The 25,314-nt window shown below is 38.0% G+C and overlaps 1 protein-coding gene across 10 annotated transcripts in view; it reads right to left on the bottom strand.

Annotated features, from left to right (window-relative positions):
* FOXP1 (forkhead box P1) overlaps positions 1–25,314 on the bottom strand; it is a 573,767-nt gene that overhangs the window by 72,474 nt on the left and 475,979 nt on the right. For 8 of the 10 annotated variants that reach the window (XM_015593721.2, XM_025050689.1, XM_006917474.3 and 5 more), the window contains 4 exons: positions 14,257–14,394; positions 13,115–13,204; positions 7,601–7,754; positions 1,962–2,166 (listed from right to left, as the gene is read on the bottom strand). In XM_015593721.2, the coding sequence (XP_015449207.1) occupies positions 1,962–2,166; positions 7,601–7,754; positions 13,115–13,204; positions 14,257–14,394 (587 nt within the window). The remainder of the gene's footprint in view (positions 1–1,961; positions 2,167–7,600; positions 7,755–13,114; positions 13,205–14,256; positions 14,395–25,314) is intronic. The other 2 variants (XM_006917475.3, XM_025050693.1) reach the window with 1 other exon arrangement.

Genomic DNA, 25,314 nt, shown 5'->3' with positions numbered 1-25,314 from the left:
TAATTTTGGCATGTAGTATAATGAAGATTATGCTCAACTTTTGTGCAAATAAGGACCACACCAAAAAAAAAAAAAATCAAATAAACTCATTCTCCTGGATTTAGACTGTCTCTTAGATCCATTTGCTTTCAAATGCGCTTTAATACATGAAAAGGGCTATTCTTCTCCCACTTGCCTCACTGCTAATCTATCACCTGACTACAGATATATAACCTTTTAGAATGAAACCGAGCATAGTGCATCTAAACAAGAAGAGTTTCTGTGTCACAGGAAATCTGTGCAGGCTCCACAACGTCCGACAAGATTGCAACAAATACCTTAAGTGCATCAGTCGGCATTTTTCAGTATATGGGCCTCCTGCTCTGCCTATGGATAAAGATGTAATTCAATCACTTTGCAGTAAATGGACAGCATCAACCTGAGGACTCCAAAAGCAAGTACAGCAAAGGACAACAACCTAGAACCTTTAAAGCGATCTAAGGTTTAGTATTTTTTTTTAAATTGCAAAGACATTGTAAGACATTATAAAGCAAGAGCTGAGACTGACTTCCAGACACACCAATCTATCTTAACTGGAAACAAAGGAAGCCACATTTGGCCTGATGGTTCCAAACTGATTCTTACTGTCCATCATTCTATTCTTCAAGCTCTTCTAAACCAGTAAGTTTAAAACGGAAACTCCAAACTAATCTTAAAAAGAAAGTTCTAAGTTTTGGTTAAAACATTTATAAACTTCATTTCTGGGAGTCTCTCATGAGTTTTATGCTTGAATGTGATACACACGCACACAAATATTCAGATGTTTTCTGTGATTACTAAAGTCTAAATGGATAAAACGTTGCTGGCATAAAGATACGAATCTAATTTAATCAGTGGGCTTCCTAATGTTCGATATTTCAAGAAGTATATGAAATTATACTTGTAATTGCTTAAGTGAAAAACATAATTAAGAAACTTTCACCAAGTCACTTTTATTTAGAATGAAATATAAGATTTGTTTTTCCTGATGGAAATGACAAGACTATCACATATTACTTTTAAGGTTTCGTCTGTCTGTGGAAGCTCTGCACTATCAAATATACGGGAACAATTTAAAAATAGTAAAGTGAAAAAGTTTTTAATTTTAGGAACATTGTACATATATTCTACTTTTGGAAAGCATCGACAGTAGTATTAATGTTTCTGGGTGCTAAGATACAATAACATGGATTAACGATTTCATTTTCTTATAACTGTAGGCTCACATGGCATATTGTAGATCTCTAAAACACCTTTAGCTTTAACTAACATCCAAGTGAATCTCAGGGCAATTTAAAAAGATAAAGTCTTAACTTCCAAACAGGAATACGACAACTGAGACAATGCTACAACATAGTCCATGATCAAGAGAAAGTGCACTGTGTATGCTTGTGTGTGTACATGCACGAATCCCTTCCGTCTCTCTACTCTTCAAACCTTTCTGAAGGTTTACTATTAAAAAGGCCATGTGCTTTGGGGACACAATGATGCAAAGATGGGCTCCCTGCCATCAAGGAGGGCAGTGCAGAGTAGTATAAGTTTTATTTTTTCTCAAACTATGAATCAAAATCGCCCACAGCAGACACTGCTATTCCCTTAGAAGGCATTTAGAGCCAAGGAAATCAGCTTGTACAGAGTGAGCACTTGGCAGAAAGGGTAAGCCAGGAAGGCTTGAAATCCAACCCACCCAAAGAGAAACTAAAAGACACTGCCTGGGTTCCTAAGTTTAGGTTTGATCGAGATAAGTGCTAATTTCATGTTGAAAAGGTGAAAATAATTAGATGCTTCACACCGAAACAATACTGAATACATTCTTAAGTAATTATATGCACATTCAAGTCACACGGATCCAATTAGGGAGCACAGAGATATGGCGAGGCCTGGCCACCCATTCCCCTCCATGTTAAAGACAGTCTGGACACAGCTCAGTGGCTCATTCCTACCTTTCCCTTTTGGGGGTGTGGACTGAAAGCTGTCCATTAGTAGAGGCATGCGGGTTCATTATTAAGGAGGTCTTGGAAGGGGCAGAGGAAGAGACACATGTCGTGGTCAGATCCAAACTGCTGTGATTGTTGCCTGTGGTTTCTTCTGCAGTATGAGCACTTGTCACTTCTTTCCAGAGCTGCTGCAGTTCTGTTGGAATCATGCCTGAAACAAACAAATTGGATAATTAAATCAATTAACAGCTAATTCCGTCCTCTTCAAACAGTAATTAAATCAAAGAGTCAGTAAACAAAGCCTAGTATTAGGTTTTTTTTTTTTTTTTTGGTATGTGTAGTTTTTTCCCCTCCCAACTAAAGCAAATACGGTAGTAACAAGCATGTCTTCCCCCTGAGCAGCCGAGGTGAAGTGCCCTCATCATACATAAAAGACACCCATGAAAAGAAATCAAAACACAGCTACTTTGCAAAGACATTATGCCTCCATCCAAACTGTTGTTTCTAGATTTTTTTGGGGGGGAGGGGGGAAAGAAAAAAAAAAAAGGTAGATAGATGTTATCATATTTTTAGACACAAAGAAGGGCTCAAAATAAATTTGTTCAACTATATTATTATGACAACATGAATCACAAAATGAATAATTTTTGTGCTTAAGTCTTAAATGATGACAAATAGCTTTGTTATTAAATATAGTTTTTATTAATCACTTTTAGACATAAATTATGAATTCATATCGTCTTCCTGAAATGCTTTTCAACTTTTAACAGTCAAATTGATTATACTATGATTATTTCATTAACACACCTATCTTCCTCATTAATTTTGGTTTCCAGTACCACATGCTTAATTGATGGATGTGTCTACTGAAAAACTGAGTAACTTTTTATACAAGTAACACTATTATTACTGTCATTTCTTACAGCAATGCTAATGAACCATTGCAGAGTAAAATGAAAATGCAAAATAAAGTTGGAGTAATAAAGTCCTCTTCGTTTTTAAGGAGGCCAAAATGGACATGGGTCTTAAGGAATAAGTGTTAAACTGTATTTTTCCCAAGAAGAGATATAATCAGTATGTCGATCTTACTACTGTGGCCTCATAGCCTTTATTCTGGTGACATGCCTCTACAGCCCAGGATTTCCAAATTCTATCTCAACACATATTCCAGTGCATACATGCACAGAAAAATATTCTAAATGACAACGAACAACAGCCACAGTTTCCTCTGAAAGGACACCTGAAAGAAATCATGAACCCTGTACATCATAAGGCAATTCTACATTAGACCTGGACGTCTGGATTGCAGTTCATTGTTTCAATCAACTGTAACATAGCTGTCCTAGAAAGCCTGTCATTTTCTGAGTATATAGCAGCAACTGAAACAGGCATGTTTCTTACCAAATCTAAGGTATCAAATTAAAAAAGAAGGCTGTGTGCATTATATTCATTTGAAACACATAATAAAAAATGCCAAGGTCTAAATTTAATTTATTTTTGTCATTTAGAATACAATGGATAGATAATCATCTCAACGTGATCAGCCAAACATCTTTACTTTGCTAAACTGTTAAAGATTTTAATTATGCTAGCATTGGAGAGCACTGGTCTAATGAGGCGATGGACTCCAGAGAATCCGAGTGGTTAAGAACTGTGAAATGAGTCTGATAGGATTTTTTTATATTCACCGTGGATCGTTTGCATATCAAAGAGGAGTAAATTATTGCACAGCAGACCAATAACCTTCTCCGCCTTTCTGAGAGGAGCGTTAACAAAAACAGTTGGTCTTTCCTAACGGTTCTCCACGAAAATGTTCAAATGCTCAAGTATTTGCAATTAATATATATTATAAAAGAGGTTTCAAATGATACATTAAGTGGTCAGATATTCTTAGAATGCATCCTCGACAGCCAAGTCGGTTTTCTTCTTCCTTCATAAAAATCAAATGCCAATTATATTTTGATGAATTTTGTCCCAAATGAGCATTTAGTTATTAAGCATATTCAATTATTACTTGTCCCTTGAAATTAAACCTTGGAGGCAAATTAAACAAAGGGAAAGGTCACTACAGAATCCTGTGTCCGGTTTTACTGCATTTGGGCTATTGTTTTCTAACACCTTGCAAAGAGACATGTGGATGTTTGTGTGGATGTTTGTGTAGCTAACAGGCCTGCCACTGATGCCTGCACACCAACAATTACCTGTGAATACGGCTGACCCTCAGACGGCTGTTTACTCAATTGACACAATAGTGAACGGGCTAGTCTATTGATGATAGCATATTGATATAAAGCCACACAAGTCAACACCTATTTTTATATTCTACGAAGTAAATACACTTGAAAAGGACAAGCCACCTATTTTTCAACATAAACTAACTGATTTCTGGTTCGGCTGCATGGGAGGTGGGGAGATGGAAGAATGTGGTTCTAACAACTGTATTAACACTTTCCCTGGGAGAAGCAGAACTTTGAAGATTTTAAAGGTAAACTGTGTATCCAGCAAATAAAGAAAGAGACATATGTTTAATTACACTTGCTACACCTGCAGAATACATTCACTGTTACTCTACTCTCCTTTTATTCCAATGAGCTAGCCAATCAGTTTCATTGTCTACGGGGAGAAATGATAAATAAAATAGTAACTCACTGACTGACAACAGGTAGACTTCTGGGTCAAATTTCAATGTGATAATTATGTTTAAGAATACTCTCATTCGACTCAGAAGGCAGCGGTCAAATCGGTCTCCTTCGTCACTGCTACACCTTGTTAGTGATGTTAAACTGTTAGTCCCATAAATACTATCTACCAACGGATGCTGTTATTTGACAGCCAAGATCTCATGATGGAATTAAGACAGATAAAAGGTAAGCGAGCCACTGAAGGGATATCAGACTGAAGGAATATCAAATATCCAGAAAGCACACATTTCTTCCAAAATTGTAGACAGGAACAATTTACAGGGTTAAACAACTCCACTGCCAGGTACAGAACCGAGCATGGAACTTTCTCCTATCTATAGTTTACACTTACAAATTAAAAGGTAAGAATGATATTGCAAGTACATTTCTATATGAAATCACGGGTGCTGGAAAGGATGAGATGATTAAAGAAACCAAGGTGAAAAAGATATGCTAATTATGTAAAACAGAAAAAGACCTACAATAACCTTATGAACAACAAAAATACGCCTCCATTTTATAACCTTCAGGGAAAAAAAGGGCCCTCAAAATATTACTCTCTATTCCTATACTTTGATATTTACATACATCTTTTTAAGGTTACTTAACCAAGTAACCATGAGCAGGTATGTAAAAATTCTTTATGACTGTATCATGAAGTGGGCATTACCGGCATTTTTAACACACAACCCTTGAGCCTTGCTACCTTTCTTTTTTTCCAGGATAACTGGCTAGTTCATTATAAAAGAAAATGCAGACACAGGTTTAAAAAATGTATGTTGTGGGGACAGTTGACAGATTACTGTTCATGGAACTCAATTTTATAACCCCAGGTATGACTGGCTCAAAGACAACAGAGTTGATCAACCTTTTTCTGTCCTTGTACATCTGTACCCAGGTGACCATGTTCAAGCAAGCAGAAAGTTGATTTAAACCTCATAATGACATCAGTTTTAAGCCATCATCTCGCTGATAAAAAAAAAAAAATTGTGTTGTAGTCCAACATGACTGAATTCTCAAGCCACTTTGGGTGAGGTGGGAGGGGAGACAAAACCAACCTGATTCTACAAAAGATGGCAACGACACACCGGTAGTTCATATCGCTCCAAGAACTTGACTCCAGAAATAAATATATTTCTGTTTATGTATCTTGGACACACATAAAGGTACCCGTTAGATTTTAAATGTGCATCTTCCTAATGTTGCAGGGACTAATAGTCATAGCGCACTGCTAAGCATATCAATCAATGTCGTGGCTAGTGAATTACCTACCAGTGTCTCTGATATGTTACTGCAGAGATTACACTTCATGCATCACCACATTCATTTCTTTCACATTACACATGAGCTTGTCTTGTCACTGCCCAATTGCCCTCTTTTGGACAGCTTAACTGATGTACTACAACAATGAACCTTACTGAGCCAACTTAATAGTATAGGAGCAGTGGGAAAAGATGAGAGGTTGAAGCCTGAGTCCAGTGGGTGTGTCAGAACAGCCAGCAGTTTCCAACAATAAATCCGAAGGTGTAATTAATGCACGTCGGAACATTTTGCAGGTACAAAATTGCATTAGCTGATGTGCCCTGTCCTTTCCCCTGGTATTGCTCAGTGACCGAATTTTCTATTTTGACAGCAATGGAGATGCTGATTATGTATCAAGCAGCTGAGTAGCAACGGCAGAAATGGGAGGAGGGAGCAAGAGGGAAGTTATAGGGAAAAGTCCTGGTCCCAGCATTAAAAACATAGACAAAAACAAACAAACAAAACCCCAGAAGGGACAGAAATTGGGTGTGGTTGACTCAAGGGAGAAGATTCAAATGTAGACATGCCTCACTGGCTCCACCTGACAGCAGAAGTTACTGAACAAATGACCATGCCTTATGTACCATGAAGGGTCAAGGAGATTCCATGTTTTCAACCCTCTTCAGAAGGTAAGTATCCAAGACACCAAAGGCTTCAGCTATCAGCCTTCAAGGAATATGTACACATATATCCTAATGTATTAGAACTGAAAGGACTGGGGGCCTGGAGGGGACAATGAAATCTGCTGTAGCATGTACAAGATGGGGAAACTGTATTTCAAAACAGCATGAGACTTTCTTCTTTCCTTCCTTTCTCTTTTCTAGTTCTGAATAATCCATTTGCATTTACATTATGCATGTGAAAGTTCAAGTTGCTTAAACCAAGAAGATGTCCCCAAAACAGTTATCGGGCGCTCATTTGTTTCTGATGTCCAACACCAACTGGAATAACATACCAATGACTTTTCAAAAGAAAATTTTAAATCCATGAAAATCTGTTATTTTACAAAGAACCCCAGTTTTTGAAGAGCTAGAGATGGAAATGTTACCTGTTCTGATGAGTATGGAACCAACCTGCTCAAAAATCAACAGCCCAATGAAGGTAAAAAAGAAAGAAAAAAAAGAGAAAATCCAACAAAAAACGACTTTGGTTTTTCTAAGAGAAAGAGTTTAATTTAATCGTTTACAGAAAAATAAACCTGAGTCTATCCCTAGATATTAAAAAGTGACATATATAAATAAACATTACTAAGATTTAAAACAGAAGTTATATGATATAAAGTATAGCTTAAAATGACTTAAAAAAACCCTTCAGGAAAATAGATTTGTGATTCCAAAGGCTGAAAACACTAGAAGATCTGATTAAAAAGCTCAATACTTCAAAGTACCACGGCCTTCTCTTACTCTAAGAATGTGGATCACACTGGTGCTGCTAAGACTTCAGACCACCCTATGTCTTCGTTTGGGCATCAGCGAGAACTTCAACTTCTACCAAGGTCCATCATTACTACCTCATCTAGCTTTTTTCCTAAGTTTGCATGTGCATGTTTTAAGATGGTCAATCTCTTTAATGATGAGCTGGAATATGCCACGAGACACCCCACCACCTCTGCCTCACAATTTTCACAGAGTGAGTGGTGTCTTCTGTATAATCAACACTTACCTTGAGCAAGGGGTTGGAGGGGAAGGGCAGGCTGCCCCGGCTGAATTGTTAGAAGGCCTTGGCGCTGCAAAGACAGGAGGTGCTGCTGCTGCAACTGCTGCATCTGTAAAAGCTGCTGCTGAAAAGCCAACTGCTGGGTAGCCACCTGCTGTTGCTGTAAGAGATCGGGAAGAAAAAAAAAAAATGAGATGGCCATGTCCCAAGGAAGGTTAAACTATGGACGTTTGAAAACGCACCGTCATCGTCGAACCCTGAGAATGGTCACTAGAGTTGAGGGGAGGGCTCAGTGTCAAGGCTGGTGTGACAGGGACAGAGCACATCACCTCTAAAAGAGGTGAGCGGGTGGAAGCTTTACTTCTCTGCTGCCTGCTCCCACAGAAAAATAACTCGTCAATCAAGTCAGCTTCTCCTACAGTTTGAAAGGCCTAAATTTTTGTAGTCAAGATGTGAACTTTCTAGACTTTGAAAATTTTAATTATACACACTAGAAAGAAGACTGCAGTACTCTAGTCTGGAGGGATTTGAACTCTGAACCTTTGAGGTGTGAAAGAACAAGTTTCCTTCCTCCCGCCTGCATCGGGAGAAGCTTTTAACTACTCTGTTTATCACTTCTGACATAAATAAATGAGAAAAAATCAGACCTTTGAAGAAGAAAAACTTCATCTAATATTGTTAATTAGCCATGACAAACGATGAAATAACATTGTAAATCTTTCATAGAAACAGCCACTAGGTTTTAATTACACACATTCATAATTTAGCAAACAACATCATACTCAACTGCGAGTGTTTAATAAGAAGGACACTTTAAGCTTCAGACACCTTAACTTGGCTTGAGTTTCAGAAACCCTCAGGTCTGCTTGCTAGTCCTTCTTCCCCACTGGCTTTGTTCTTGAAAAGAAGGGGCTTTACAATTTGATAAATATCTTTTTGTTGATTGGACAATGACAAGAGGAAAACTTTTGTTGTGTAAAACATCAATACATCATTCCAGTGTTTAGCAGACCTTGCTCCAGCCAAAAAAATTAATGTAGATTTCCTCAGTAATTATCTGAGTGATAGAAAGATAATACAGTGCAGTAGTACAATAAATAGAAGGAAATTATCTAATATCCTTAATCTGCTAGGAATCAAATCGAGGTGGAGGTCTTAGCTACATCATAGCTAACAATTATGAAAGAAAAATTAACCCTTCTCAAACTACAGTAAAAAAAAAAAAAAAAGGCTCTTTTAGAAAAGAACAAGATCTGTTTTCCTAATTCTGAGTATTATTCAAAACATCAGAGAGACTTTAGCAACTAAAAAGACTACACCCTTTCAGAGCTCCTAATAACTGTACTTTACAAACAACTGCATTCACTTAACCTAACACATGACCTTGATCTGATACATCCATAAAATGGTATGTGGATCAAGACCTTCTGATGCGAAGTTCAAAGGAAGAGAAAAATGGTGGTTTCCTTTCTGTCTCTATGTAGTTTATTTTACAGTAAAAACCATCATTCTCATATTAGCAACCAATTTCAGACTTACTACCATGCCACTGAGAAAGTTAATTGAGTTTCACTCCAAAAAACAAATTCTATACCACTAACAACAAAAATTTAAATAAATTTAAATGAAAAGCCAGTGTTTTCATTTTAAGAACAGCATGCATAAAATGATCCAATTGTTTTCACCCCTTCCCAAGTTATCACATTAATGTAAAACCCAATGATAGTTATATTCATGTCAAAATGATTTTTCACTTCTTCAACAGATATTAATTCACAACACTTTTTTTTTTTTTTTTAAAGAGGGGAAGAAGAGGTAAAACAACACTGATACAATTAAAAAAAATCAGAGAATTAGCTATTCTTGAAGAAAATAATGGCGGGGGAGTGCTGAAGTTTAGGGAGAGTGTTTCCTGTCTTACTGTAAATGAAATGTTTGAAATTTTGTATTTATATAAAATGACTGATGGTTTTTCTGTTGTCTCTGTGGCCATCCCTAGGAAAAGCTCATGAAAGCTGTCCACGTTTGAAAAGCCAGGATATAAAAGTATACAAGGTCCATTGTCCAAAGAAAGAATTTAAAAGCAACACTGGTTGCCAAACTGCTCCCCACCCAGTTACCAAACACAGGATACGAGCCCATTTGTTTACTTCTCACAATTGAATGCATACAAAAAAGGTCTCCATGCAGTCCCCTCGACAGGTCAGTAGTCAGTGTTAAAATGCTCAAATGCCCTGATAAACCTTGCATTTCGGATCCCCTCCCTGGAGCTGCAGTCAAAGGTCTGTTTTCCTTTCTTTGGCTCCTCCCTACTGCCTAACATAAACTGTCATAACTGCCCGGGACAAACGGCCCTTTTAAAACAATCAACTTAGCCTACCTCCCCCGCACAGGATGGGATCTTTTTTTGTGGCTTGACTTACTATTAATTCTGCCTTCTATTTTCCACACCCATTCTGTCAACCATTAAAGAGCAGTCACTTAAACAACGAGCTATTTGGGGCCTAGAGAATATCTCCTAAGGAAGGTCTCAGGTCTAACTCAATGTGGAGCCCAACTTTCTCAGGGAAACGCCTCTGAAGCAACTTTAGGAGAAAAAGCGAGTAAAGGTTCAAGTGTCTTACTGCAGTGGTAATCTAAAAGGCGAAAAAGCAGGGGAGGGGGACCTGACAATTCAAAATTATGAGCCTCTAATGACGGAGGATTCAGTAAATTAATATACTTGTTCCATCTGTCAACATCCAAGTTTAAACCCTGTTAGAGTCAGAACCACCAGTCTACATCATGAAATTGCTACCATGTGACTCTATTTCATTGCAGCACAAAAGGACCACCACCTGCATGATAATTTCAGGAGATTATGCCTTACTTCAGGAAAATAAGGATCTCTTAATCACTGTTACAACAGGTCTTGGCCAAATCCACTGGCACCGGTGAACATGTCGTGGAATCCAAGGAGATCTGCCCTTACGTCTGCCTACGCTCAGGATGCTGAGGCAACATAGCTCCTGTATCACTTTTGCCTTTGAAATGGATGACAAAGTGTGACCACAGCAAACCCGGTGTCCTGGAGATGCTAAAATGGTACTGCAATGTCTCACCTTCTCCTTGTTTAGACACAAAGTATTCCCTTTTCTCCCTCACATGCCTTCCCAAACTCAGACACCACCAGCATCTTTGCATGCCTAGATGCCCCCTTTCTGACAGCAGCAATTTGGGAGAGTTAACTTTTATCCTTCCTTCTGCTGTGTAACTTTCCCTTTCACATTTCTTTATCTGCCCTCTGAGCGCATCTGAACTTTCATGTTCTCCCAGCATGCAGACGTGCATTCCAAACTATGTCTAACAGACCAAATAAGAGGTTAATAAGAAGTGGCAACAGAAAGGAAAAACACAATCCCTGGTAACTGATAAGAATGACAGTGGCAGCCCTTTTTTGTTTGTCTTCAAATATAGAGTTAAAGATCTTTAAAAAACTAAATTTTGATGCCTTTGAAAAGAAAGAAGCACAAAATAACAACAGGGGGTTATTGCCTGTGAGCCACAGGGGAGAAACTCCATAATTCTTATTCTCCCTTTTGAAGGCTGTTAGAAATCTGATTCAAAAAAGCAACAGCAGAAGGGGAAACCTCTTGAGGCTGTAACCATTTCCTGTGATCATGCATAATGTGCTTCAAAAGTGGGTTTTTACCAATTCTGTTGATCAATTGCACCTCCTTCATATCCCTTCTTTTTTCTGCTGTGTTTACATCTGATGTGACTCAATGACAAGCACTGTCTGAGACTGTGAAACAGGCCTGTCATGTTGATTTATGGGCGCATCAAACCACAACTTGTCCAAACTGAAGCTCGCAGTTCATTAATTAGAGAGTTGTGACTTTGAAGTCAGCTTTCAGACTGTGGTTTTTAACATTTGGCTTAATTTATATGCTCTTGAATGTGGATCTCTAAGGAAAAAACTGAAATTCCCTTCTTGTCTTTGAACTTCTTTTGACCGCACAATAATCATTTCTTTGTCCAGAGTGATGCCTGCAATCCCAGAGTCATTAACGCGCATTGAACTGCCACTGATGAGTAAGCCCTACTGAATTAGAAAAACAGCCAGCAAAACAAAGCTGAGAGCCTTCTGCACAGTGATATCTCACAATTACATGCCTTCCCTCCCTGTGCCATTTCCATTTTAATTACTGTTAGTCCTTTAGATTTACATTTTAGACACTTTTTAATCTGTTCCTTTTTTATTATAACAGCACCCAGTAGCGCGCCACTGTACTTAGGTTGTGTCAGCATTTTCATTAAAACACCTCCTCCCCTTTAAACCGCCCCCCCTTCCCTCAACTGCCCCTACTCTACAGGGGTTTATATCCAGGCTGCTAAACAGGACTCTAGGGTGAAAACTTGGCAGGGCGTGGAAAATGTACCCAATTTGTGTTGAGGGCGGAGCTGACAAAGGGAGAATGTCTGGGTCATTCCCAGTGTGTAAAACTGGTGCTTCCTGGCCTCTAATCTCATGTGAAGGACGCGGATGTGGAGGGTCACCTGAGAAGACTTCCTGCCAACTAAGGAAAGTGGCCACCTGCGTGCCGGGCCAGTGATGAAGCCGTTAAACTGAACTGTGAGCTGTTCATCGAACTTTAAATTCTGGCACTCCAAGAACACTTAAACGCAAAGAATTTCAGTCACTGGAAAAATATGAGGAATTAACATCGGATAACTTTGGAATGGGTAGAAAGATGTCATGATAATACATACATGCACAAAGATACGCCCCCAAAATGACTGAGCCTCACCCACACAGAACTGTACAGAAGGTGAGATGGAACACCCCCTGGGAAGGACTTACCACTTAGGGAGCTAATACTGTCCCCTAACTGGGTGGGGTGGCACACGCAGTAACTATGTGCACTTACAAAGTATTGTGCACATAGAAGCTACTGTAATATACTATTTTTTTTTTTGGTCAGGGAAACACAAATAAGTGAAGCTGGAGACTTCTCTAATCTTAACTCGTGCCATCGCATACATGCCTTTAGCAGTTATGATAGGTACAACTTGCAGAAAGAAGTTCAACGGAGATGGGAGTGTTTAATCTCGCTCTAACTTTGTTTGTCCAACCTCACAAGAGGTTAATTCTTCCAAAGGAAAAGGCCATCACCACACACCCAAGCTCTCTGAGCTGGAAAAAATAATCAAGTGTGTGTCCAAATCAAATTTTACTGAAAGCACTTCACTTCCTCCAGGCACATCTTGCAAAAGGAGCCCTGAAGGTTCTGCCCATGATCTCCCTTCCCGGAGCTCACACGAGGTACACCTGCAGTGGTGTTATAAAATATGTGCCGGCAAACAAATGGAACCCAGAAAAATCTGAGCGAAAACAGGACAATAACTCTAGTCTGAAAGCTGAGAACCGATAGAGTCAGCTCAGTTGTGCAATCATTTAAAAGATGAATGACAGTTTAATAGCCACTAGATAGTCCTCTGGGATCTGTGGTTTGAAAGTAAAATATGTATTGTCGGTACCTCTTTAGGCTGTTTTCCAGCATGTTGTTGTTGTAAAAGTTGAAGCTGCAACTGTTCCTGTTGTTTTTTATAAAACTCTTGAAGCTGCTGCTACAAAGAAAAGAGAGGATGGTAAGTAACAGAGGGTAGGTAGTGCCAATCCACTGTTCCTTTTGGTGCCATACAAAACTGTGATTTGAAAAACAGCATCCTTTTATCTGCAATGGCCTGACCTTTAGTTCCAAACTCGACAATAAATTTCAGTACACACTGACTATTCTTGGCATTATTGTTTGAAAAGTAATCCCCAAAATGAACTGATGAAAAACATACCATTTTCTACACAAACTAATTAAAATAAGGCAAGGGATGACCTTTGATTGTACAACAAAGCCAAAATGCCCTTGCTGAGAGTCTGGTGAATCTCTACTGAGAAACATGCACATACTTTCTAAATGATAGGGTTGGGCAGAACTGAAGGTTGTTTAGCGTATGTATCAACAGCTTGGGTAGCCAGCCTCCTCTGCATCCTGTCCCCACCACCTCACCCCAGCAACTCCTGTCACTATGGTATTGAATCTCATCTTTTCCACTCAGGTGTCCATGAAGCCCGAAGATTAGGACTCCATGGCACAACGGCCGCCAGAAGTTCATTTCAGCATCAGCATATGTGAAAGAAATAAAATCAACTCTGTACCTTACAATCCACCCAGTCCCCAATTTTTTTTTTTATGTTTTAAAGAAAAATTCTGTAAGCTTCTGAGTTGAAATGGGGACCGCAAGAGCTGTCTGTCACATTTAAACCTGCTCCCAGTGCGCTCCCCATTTTGCTTTGATTCACACAATTCAGAAGCCTCTGGACTTACAAAATAAAGGTATAAAGCCACATAGGCTTAAAAGATCTTATTTCTACCAAGTCCAATTATAGCCCTAATCTTAGTCCATTGGGTTCTCCAGGCCCAAACCCTACGCGCTTTGGCAGGGTCTTTCTCTTTCTGGGATGCAAATGCAACAGACTCTTCAGGGACAGGTCTGTGTCCAGCCTCACCCACACCGCTCTGCTTAATCTTCAAAAGGAAAAGTTGCTGCTCAGGTGAAGGGAATTTTGAATGGAGTGATGGGCCCTGGGTTGTGCAGGTCACTGGAGGAGTAGGAACAATTACCTGTTGAAGCATGAGGGCCTGCTGCTGCTGGAGGAGAACCTGGAGCTGCTGAGGGCTCAGCACTTGTTGCTGGAGGATCTGCTGCATTTGCTGGGGAGTGATAACTTGAGGTGTCATCATAGCCACTGACACGGGAACCTAGAACATTAATAAAGGATAAGTTAGAAGCCAGGAAATCGCACGCACACACACAGCCTCCCAGGTTCAGCGGCTGACTGTCATCAGCCTGCTTCAAGAACTGACCAATTTCCCATGCACAATGCATTTATCCAGAGGGAATGCAGCAACAAATCCCATTTAATTTATTATGGAGTTTATTTTAAGTAAAGAAAAAAGAAAACCTTGCAGCACTGACAGGTGTTCCAGGCAGTTTTTCAAGCACACAAGGACTAAAGGCTTAATAAATGCTATCTGGAGTTAGGTTAGAATGATCTCAATTTCTTATTAAGAATGAATTTTCAGTCACAATGAACTGTAGGGAGTTAATGCAAACTTGAATTTTGGTTTAGAGAAGTAGACAAAAGGGAACCAATACCTTTGCAGCTGGAGCTAATATGATCCAGTTCCTCCATGGACTGTGATTTTAAGAACAATCAGGAATGCTTAGTCTTGTGGATAACTAAACCTTGGACGCACCTTCCGAACTTAAACACAAACCCTTCCTGTGATGCCTTTTACCCTTCCTTATTCACCCAGCATACAGATGTCTCAATTCTTTCATATTACGTGTGATACCATTAAAAGCCGCTTTCCATGACATTTCAGTGACAAACAGCTCCAGTGATGAACTTGATAGCATTTCATATTTGCAACTGTTAACACATTTCTGCACGGGCATCTCTGCAAGGAACCTGCACACAGTATCTGAAAGGATGATGTCTTGTTCAGATAAAACACTGACATTAAAATGACAGGCTGTCTTGGCCAAGGTTACACAAATTGTATTCAAGCGGATACCTAATGACAATGCTATGAATTCTGCAAGCTTTCTAGAATGTAATTTAGCTATTCAAAATAATCACTGCACTTGTGTTTAATTTGCAGACTACATGAGAACCATTTTGTCAGTCCCCGTAATACAAGAAGACTATTTCATGAAAAACCACCCCCCCAAATAAAAAGATAAGGAAAGAAAAAAAAAACAATGAAAGAAAAGACAAAACCTGTATGTCTTCTAACAGTAATATTTAAGCATCTTACTTTTCTTTGGTTTCTAATCAAACATGTGACAGCAAGAAGCAAGAAGCAGTAAAGGATATACTTTGTTAAAAAGGATCTGCTGTCATCTCATGTATTACAATAAAAGGTAATAACATGTTTTGCACTTTGCCTGTGTGCCACTTAAAAAAAAAATCCGGCAGACAATAGCTGATCAGAAGATAAAAGAATTTAAAAATCTTTCAGGGGAACAGTAAGCAAAAGCAAGAAATGCAGTATTAATTTTATGTAACATAATGTCTTAATATGCAGTTTATCTTGACTTTTTCACATGATTTGTCCTGTCATTTGCATAGCAAGCTCTCATTCCTAATTTCACAGTCATTATGCACTGATGTCCCGATTTCTCGGCATCACTAATTTTGATGAACTAAAAATGGTTCCTGAAGGTCAGATTCATGTATAGTGAACACCCTCTACTGCTGTCAGCGGCATGTTTTGTGTGGGGGAATGTTTATGCGCAAGTTTTGCACTATTTGGAAAATACTACCTAGAACACTTGAAAAATTTCATTAACCCAACTCTGGAAGGTCATCAAGAAATTCTTCCTATTGCAGTGGCCTTTCAAGTGTAGATGTAGCTACACTGTAATTTAAAACAGATGGGACCGTCTGAATATTTTTATATGCAAACGGGGACAGATGTATATGAATAGATAAATCAACCTTTTAAAAAGATACTTTGTCACGTGAAATATCCCAATGGTTAGAACAGTGAACTTGGATTCAATCTAGGGCAAACACCAAGAAGACATTATCGAAACACCTAACCATTTATAAATTAATTACAATTAGTCGACTCTGTCCTTATATAGAAGAAATGTTTTAAACTTTTCAATATGTATTGGGTGCCAATCACTATCTATTGAGCTGCTAAAGGCAACATATCACAATAGAAGTTTACTTTTCCTTGAGTGTTACATCATCATACAGGGAGGCTTGATTAAGCAAACAAAAGAACCATGTTTAAGGTTTCTTTTTTCCTCTGCTGTTTCTTGGACTGTGTACAATATAAATATTCTTGAGCCAAATTTCTGATGGTGATGAACAGGAAAACAGACAGGAATAGGGTGGTGTAAGATCTAAACTGGTGATGAACACGAAATTAACAGTGTAATAACAGAAATCATCATAGAAACAACCTCTTTGTAATTTTTTAAAAGAACTATGAAAAGGCTATGCTAGGAAGGGGTACGAGAGAACTTACAGGGAGTGATTGAAATGCCCTCTTATCTGGACTGGGGTGGTGGTCACTAAGATGAATATAATTGCCCAAATTCTTCCAACTATATACTTAAAATGAGTGCATTTTAATTGTATATACACTTCAATAAAATTAATTTTAAAAATTTAAAAAACTGACATATATAATTTTCAAACCCTTACATACAGCCAATAATTTAAATCTCCTTTTACCCTAGTTATTTATTCAACTTTTGTAGAAATGTTACAGAACATAAAAATGAGCTTAAGTCTCCTCCCTCCCCCGCCCTCCCGTTTTGGTTTTTTTTTTTTTTTTTTTTTTGCCTTTGGACATTCTGATGGAGGTGCTGATGAATTTTAAAACGCTTAAAGTAGCAGGCACAGCCAAAGGAAGGAAAGAGGCAAGAAGCCTGAGTAATCCTCCGGCCTGGTGATCAGTCTCTGAATAATCAGAAGTGGGCTATTATATCCTCATGGCCTTAACTTTGCTTTTACTATCTGAAACCACATTTTCACACCAGTTAGCGCTGAGCCTCCGAAGTAGACTTGAGCTTAATTTATAAATGTGATAAAACTGAGATTTCCCCAAAGTTTCTGCTCCAATGTGTCATGAATATAGGTTACGGAAAGCTTTAACAAACATAACCAAATGGACAGAAACCATTATGGGGTAGAAAACGGAAGGAAAAAAACAGAGCACAGTTTAAGGCTTTAAATAGTTAAGAATTATAGCCTACATATCCACTCCCTTAACGCCCAATGTCCAAGTTTTTCATGTAGCTAGTCCCTACTAATACTAGGAATCAAAGGGCACGCAGTACCAGCGAGAGGCTATTATAGCCCACACTTTATTGCCCATTACTACTGAGGTCATTAGCGGCAAGAGTGATTGTACCGGTCTTAACCTATTGATCACTGTAACTACTATCATTTAATCCTGTGTTGAATGTCTGGAAAGTGGCTAAAGGCACACAAGAGAGAGTGCTTTAGCTTTAGCTTTGAGAAATATGGCCAAAGCTTAGAAATTACACTTTGATTCATAAAATCTAGCCAGTGGTTTAAATCAATAGTATTTAAAACAGTCATGTAAGTTTTTAACCACAGTGCTCTAATATTTATGGGCTCCTCTTTGAGAGTATTCACTCAAAACTAAACTTTTTCCCCTGATTCCATGCCATCTCCCTCACTCTCCTCTTGAGGAGGGGGGGTGAACCACATTAATTTCTGATGTTTTGTGTGCTACAGGGCTCACACCTTAAATTGGTGTTCAATCTAATTCTTGATTTCTTTCTCAAATGACAATTTAAATATAATGCAAAAAAATTATATCCCTGATACTGTAACTACCTTAACTGTTTGAGTATATAGAAATGAGTATGTTTTATGAGTTAACAATGAATCATAGAAGGCAATTTATGAAGAACTAGAATGATTCTGTCTAGCTGCCTTCAGGGATCAGAAATTCAAATTAAACTTCTGGCAGACATTTAAAGAATGCTAGCATACAAAACTGAATTTAAAAAACACACACAGTTAACACTCCTTAGTTGCGTTTCAAGAGGAAATCGTGAATTAAAACACACACACACACACACACACACACTCTCTCTCTCTCTCTCTCTCTCTCTCTCTCTCTTTCTCTCTCTCTCTCTCTCCATGAAACACTGTTGACTGATACCAACTGGGTGTGGCTGACCCCAGGTGTGCATAAACCTGCAAGAATGGCAGAAATACAGCCGTTGTACACTGCTAGTGTGGGCCTGCTGCTACCTTCATACAGCAATTGGCAAAATGTCCTTAGCACTAACAAGTGCTGTTAAAAGCCCATATACTGCTGTATAAATTTTGCCTGATGCAGTTTTCTTTTACTTCAAAATGACTTCATATCACCTGAATGCTAGAAGACTATTAAAATGATAAGCTTCATTATTTTATTTTATTCCCAGTGGGAAAGGTAGGTGATGGGAAGGGCGGGTAAGTATAAAAAGCAAACAAATAAAAACACCCACAGAAGCAACACAATTCTAATCTAGGAGACAATCGGAGGAATTGGGTGGGAGGGGAGATGATACAATATAAATACTGAAAATAACACGTTATCATTTTTTTGCTTTCTCTTTAGTTTACATTCACATTAACTACAAGTAAATACTGCCCGATATAACCAAACATAAATTTTGTACATTGGCATTTTCTCATAATTGCTATGTGCACAAATAATAAAAATGAGTGGAAATATTTTAAATACAGTTTTATTGCCATTCATCTGGATTAATAATTAGAAACTATTTTTAATCTCTTCTTATTAACGACATCTATGTCCCAGAAAACTCGAGTCTCTTATAGACTTCAGGATGTGTTTGGATAACTGACCAGGTTAGGCAGTGTGACCTGGTTCGTCATATAATAAGAGCAAAACAAATTAAATTAGAAGACTCCAGAACATCAAAACAAAACCAAAAAAAAAAAAAAGAGGCTCCATTAAAAAAACAAATTATGCCAAATTTTATAATGACCACATAGAAGCTAGCCCATGCAGAAGTCACTGCCACTGCCCCCTGTGAAAGACAACAGTTTTCATAATTAATAAGCCAATGGATACAACTGATATATTGGCAAAGAGAAAAGTTAGGAAGCTTCTATTCATTCCCCATGGTATTTAGAAAGAATACACACACACACACACACACCATGATGCAAGGTAGCTGTATCACAGAGGAAAGAAAATATATTTCTGACATAATATTTCAGTCTTCAAAAAATAAAAAAAGCCTACTATTCATGTAGAAAGTATAATTCTGTTTCATTATGGAATTCTGCTTTTTGTATAACTCTTTTAGACTTAGCTATTTTGCCACAATACCGTACAAAGCACTAAGGCAGGTAATGGTTATTATATTAATGCAAAATCATCTAAGTAGTCAGTCATTAGCATAACTGTTCTCTCAGTAACAATACAACCACCTATTAAAATTTTAGAAAAAAAGGGCCTCTTTAAAATGCAATTAGCATTTCATTTTTTATCATTTTGTTTATTACATTCTATCAAGAAAGACTATCTTTCTTTCAGGAAGGATTGTATGACCAAGATTTGCCTGCCAATCAGGAGTTATTTCAGGTTATTAACCCTAATAAACAATCTCTAGCAAAGCTGAGTTCTTCTTTTGTCTTTAAATTTAAAAAAGTGGCAGAAATTCCTATTTGTTTACAGCAGAGGCATTAGTGGAACCTCAACTGCTCTCTTCTAACATTTCCCATGTACACAAGGTTACTCCACTAAGTGCCAGCGTAACTGTTTTAGCTCCAATAAATATCAGCTTCATTTGCATAAAAATGTACAGTTTACATAAATTAAATCGATTCTCCCACTAGCAATTGTTAAATACAGGAAACAATGGAAGCTATATATGAAAATAATCATCCAATAAGCACTAATTTTTTCAACCTAGCAACTATTGTTATTATTTAAATCAAGAAAAATGCTACCTCTTTCCTCCCTCAATCTCTTTATCCTGTAGGAGGGATAGAAAACAATTTAGTGCATGTGAATCAAAGCTGCTATGACATTTTATATTAACAACAATAACAACAAAAATCTTTTTTTTAAGTGCTGTAAATCAGAGGAGAGAACTATTTCTAGAGGGTACCTCAGAAAAGATTCTATCCACAGATTTTTAGCTCACGAAGAGAAAAGGAAGAGGCCCTGGCTAAGTAAGTTCTCTTAAATTGAAGCATTTCGCTCTTCAAAATTAGTCTTCAAAAATGAGGTAGCCACTATATCAATCTTGAGACACATACGCGATTAAAATAAGTAAAGATAACTTGTAGATACAGTTAAAGATCAAAGGATAGTTAATTGGAGAAAAATAAAATGTTTACCTTTTGTCAATAAAATATTTTTTAAGTCTAAAAATTAAATGTATGGCTCTGCTTTCTTCACACTCTCACCGGTGTAGAAAATATAGGGAGCTTAACTGCATATATGCATTTCTTCCCATATTACTGAGATGCAAGGGGGAAGAAGAATTGGATTTAAACATGCAGGTTGGCAAAAATTCCATCATTCCAAAGTTGTATAAGGCCTTACTTAGGGTGCTGTCTCCTCTTTTTTCTTTTTTTCCCCCAGAATTACAACTTCAGTTTCTCAGGTTGTGCAGTTTCTCACGCCTATTTCCAACACCTTCACCTTATACATCACAGTTAAGCTAAGGGGTGAAAATTAGATTCTAATGAGAAAACATCAGTTGCTTCTTTGACAATCTTGCCATTCACTTATTCATTTCTAATGAAGGTAAAGCCCAACCAAAAAAGCTCCCTACATGTTAAAGGTCAAAATATGTTCAAAAATACTTAGTAAAATCCAGGCAAATGGGAAAGCTGTGAGGACCCGTCTCATGAAGTGGTGTGACAATTAAGAGTAATTGTACAAAAAGCCATCTTCAGGAGCAAGTAAAAGAAATTAAGCTGCCACAACTGTAACAGGTTAGATGAAAAAAAAAAAAATCAAAATTTAATGTATTCTCCCTTGTGTCATCTTGTTTTGTCAAGACATCAAATAGAATTGGGAAGTACAAAATAACAAGCCCTTGAGAAATCAGAGAAGCCGACCTTTTTGATGTTGTTGATTTACCTTGTTCTCAGTTATTTGAACAATGATGTTTCAGATTTAAGGGCAAGATAAAGCTTAAAAATTAAAACATGATACCAAGGTATTCTAAAAAAAGTGTACCATAACATTTAGCTTGCATCTCCATGCTTTTAATCGGATTTGAAAATGAGGCACAATGCATGGGCTCGCTACTCATTTTTCTCATTAATTTCTCTTCAAACAACTGCCAGGTTGGAAGAGGGATTCGGAGAAGATTATTCCTACAATCCTAAAGCAGAGGCCCAGTTTAGCTCTTTCCAGATAATTCTGCACTAGATTGTTTAGCTAAGTGGTACCTGAGGTTTTTGTTTTGTTTTTTTAATTAAAGAAAATAAATCTAAATTTTATGAGAGAAAATAGTATTGTACAGTCTGAAATGACCAAAACGAATGTCCAGAAAATTCATGCTGTTTCCAAGAAGAGAAACCTTTCACTAAACAAAAACAAATTCAGCTTAGGGAGTTAAGACTAACCCCAAATCTAGCCAGGCAGGCACACAAAAAGCTACACTCTTCTTTTGCCCCAAGAGATCTACAGCACATCAGCAACATAACTCCTAGACTTACATGAGATATTGTGTACAAACACATCCAAAATTAGTATATCACAAGATAGCTCTCAATTTTTTATATGCAGATAGCCTCTTCTATTACAGAATACATATGATCCAAAACATGCAGTAGTTAAAAACACGTTTAAAAGGCACTAAAAGTAAATAACCCAGTATTTCTAAGCACCAGCATTTGTAAAACTTGGACTAGTAGCTATTTAATGATTATAACTCCTCGTTGTGGAATTCATATTTTAACATGTAACACACGCAGGCAAGATTTATGTATTTATTTAATTCTACCTTCTCTCATCATCTGTTGCTGCATTATCCCTTGCTTAAATCACAAAGAACTACCTGAAGTGGATTCTAACTAGCTATTACATTTGTCTAGCTACTAAGAGCACAGTTTTAAGTTTCTCTTTAGTGATGTTCACCTACAACTAAACCACATAACAAAATGAATTTCTCCAACCTTTTTTGCCAGTTCAAATTTCACTCAAATTTTACTTCAAGCTGAGAAGCTGGTCACAATAGTCTCTCGATTGTCTCAGAAACACGCTAACTCAAAGACACTTCTGCCACATTAGCCAAGATAAATCCGGAATTTATTGCTTTTAATTAATCTGGATTTTAATTTTCCTGTATTTTGTAAATGTGTGGAGGTTGGCTGAAAAGTTGCAGAACTGGTCAGTGTCACGAAAGAGTTTATCTTCAAGTGACAGGCCCTGACAACGTGCAAGTATAAGGCAGCGATGGTGAGGGTTTTGTTTTTGAGATACACTTAACTACAAACAACAAAAAAAAAAAATTCAAGCCAACCATTCCTATCACAAGCTTTCTGATGATTTATGATTTACCAACTGAGCAAGGTTACGCAACACTGCATGCCTTTAGATGCATTATTTCAGCTAGTTGAGATTTAATTAAGATCACAGCCTCTAAAAATCCCTGTCAAATGAAAATTCAGAGAAGACAATACACTATATACCCTCATGCAGAATGTTTCCAATCCATCCCCTGGAAAAATATGAGTTAATCCACATTTCTAAGGCTGCAGACAAAAGTTCACTAATTTTGTTTTCTTTTGACACTTAAATTGTTTTCTATTATATGTCATGAGATCATTCCCTTCCAGGGAGGGAAGAAAAAAATCGAGAGTGAAACACGTTACAGAAAATGCACTTGACATTATTATCTGACATTATCATAGCTTAGCTATGATGTCATCACATTTTCATATAATCAGCCCATGCTTAGAAGATTTTCATTTAATGAAATATGTTTATTTAAAAACACAACACAAACGAGAAGGCTACCTTCCCTGAATTACTCGGATTAAATAATTGACATGTTATGTTTCTCATTTCCTTAACTGATCAACTTTTTATCAGATGAACTGCACATCTGAGTAAGAAAGAAAGTTCTCCGGGCAAATAGAATATAAAGCCCACTCCTTTCATTCTATAAGTAGTTCTTAGGGTTAAAGAAAATATAAAATAGTTTTATTCTCACAGATTAGTATTGACCTATGCATTTTTATTATAGAAAAAATTTATAATCATGTGGCCCTTTACCTAGTGCAATGTATTTTTATTCACATCATGCTAATATTTAGTTGCTTATCTCATGCCTTAGAAATGACAGGTGCTTGCAGTCTTGCTCTTGACAGGCCACTACACAAATAACTGTCTTGCCTGAAAGGGCTAATGCAGTACTAATGAACAATAAATCAACTTTGATTATCAAGTGTCAGCCCAATCCGTTTTCAGTTCAGCTCTATCACATCCCAGAGTAAGTCAGCCACTGTCTCTGGGTAGGCAGTCTGTATTTTGGTTTCATTTTCATACACTTTTCATTGAAATGTGTCAGGCAGCTACAAAGGGTCACATAAGATAGTAGATCCTTTTTCAATTTACGCAAAGGGTATCAATTAGAAGAAAGCGCTTCTGTCTTCATTTGGTTTACTTAGTGATGAGTCAACATTCGAGAAAATTTTTAAACATCAGCAAAACATCAAAAACTAAACTAAAATCTTCATGTGATCATGTTTGAGGTCTTTGACAATGACATGCTAGCTTGAACACTTTACCACATAAACCACCTTTGACTGCACATACACATTCCTCTTGGAAAATCTATTACAAACAAACGAACAACAACAAAAAGGAATATGGGGTCGCTTCTAAAATAAAATTAAAAAAACTTCACTTGACTTAACAACAAAAAAATTGGCTTCTTTAACACTGACTTCCTAATGATAAAATAAATGTAACTTATTTTTTTCTTAAGCAGATTAGTCACTGATAGTATGATTCACATTTCCTGTTATCAGGCTTAATTTTTCCCCCAAATGTGTCACTTTCAGAATGTTGGAATCTATGGAAATTAGATGATTTGCATTTTTAAATTGGCTTGATTAGAACATTTGGTCTGTGTGGACAAGAATATAAAATGAATAGATATTTTACCTATCACTGGCAGGCCTTGAAGGAGTTAATCCCAAAGAGGAAGAGCCTATACATACTTTGCTCTAAAACTTTACCACCCATTTCCTAAAGATCCCCTTCTTCCCATAACAACACTTGAGGGAGAGGGGGAAAGTCTCCTTTTCACTGACCGTCTTTCAGTTTTGACAGTTGAGTTGGCTACATTCAGATGGGAGTAACCTGCGGCAACTCCTCAGTCGGCTGCGCGTCCTAACCCAAACCCAACTCGCTACTTAATTAACCAGCAAAGTAACACAACAGAAGCTGAGGTTCCCCAACCTGCCAGAGTGTCCCCTTACAGCCTGCCTGGGTGTGGGGCTTTATCCTGCCCCCCTCCCCCCGCCCCACTGAATGTGAACTCTTTCAATTTGAACAGTTAAGCTGAAAATAGCCTAGACAGATATAGAAACACACTATCAGAAGTAAAGAAACATCCACAGGGGTTACACTGAGATGGAAGGCTCCTTGTATATTTCACACGCTCTGAAAGTGACATAAATCACACCCCAGATACGTCCCCGGAATAGAGTGATGGCGAGGGCTTTACCAAAGTGGCTGCGTGAAGGCCAGACCAGCAGAAAATGAATCGCAAACGAAAAGGAGAGAGCGAGAGCGAGAGAGCAACACACAGCCAGGACTTCCTCCAACTCTCAACTACACCCCACCCAAGAACATTTAAAAAAAAAAAGAGCGGGGGTGGGGGGATGTCTCTCTCCAGGACCCACAGGCCTGTAGCTCCTTCTTCCCACCCCTCCACTCCCTCCTCCGCCTCCACTTCCAGAGCTCAACTCCCACCCAAGTTGGTAAACAGCAACTGTTATTTTTTAAAAAGACTCAACTTAGAAACACTCGGGCGCTCCTGCCTTCCCCGGCGAGGCCCCAGGAAGCTGGCACCGCGGAGCCCGGGGAAGGAGAGCAGAACGGCAAAGATCAATCGTAGGGACCAACCTG

The sequence above is a fragment of the Pteropus alecto genome, unplaced genomic scaffold (genome assembly GCF_000325575.1).
Source record: "Pteropus alecto unplaced genomic scaffold, ASM32557v1 scaffold75, whole genome shotgun sequence".
Classification (NCBI taxonomy): Eukaryota; Metazoa; Chordata; class Mammalia; order Chiroptera; family Pteropodidae; genus Pteropus; species Pteropus alecto.
The sequence above is the reverse complement of the archived record's forward strand: the minus strand, read 5'-3'. Positions and strand labels throughout refer to the sequence as shown.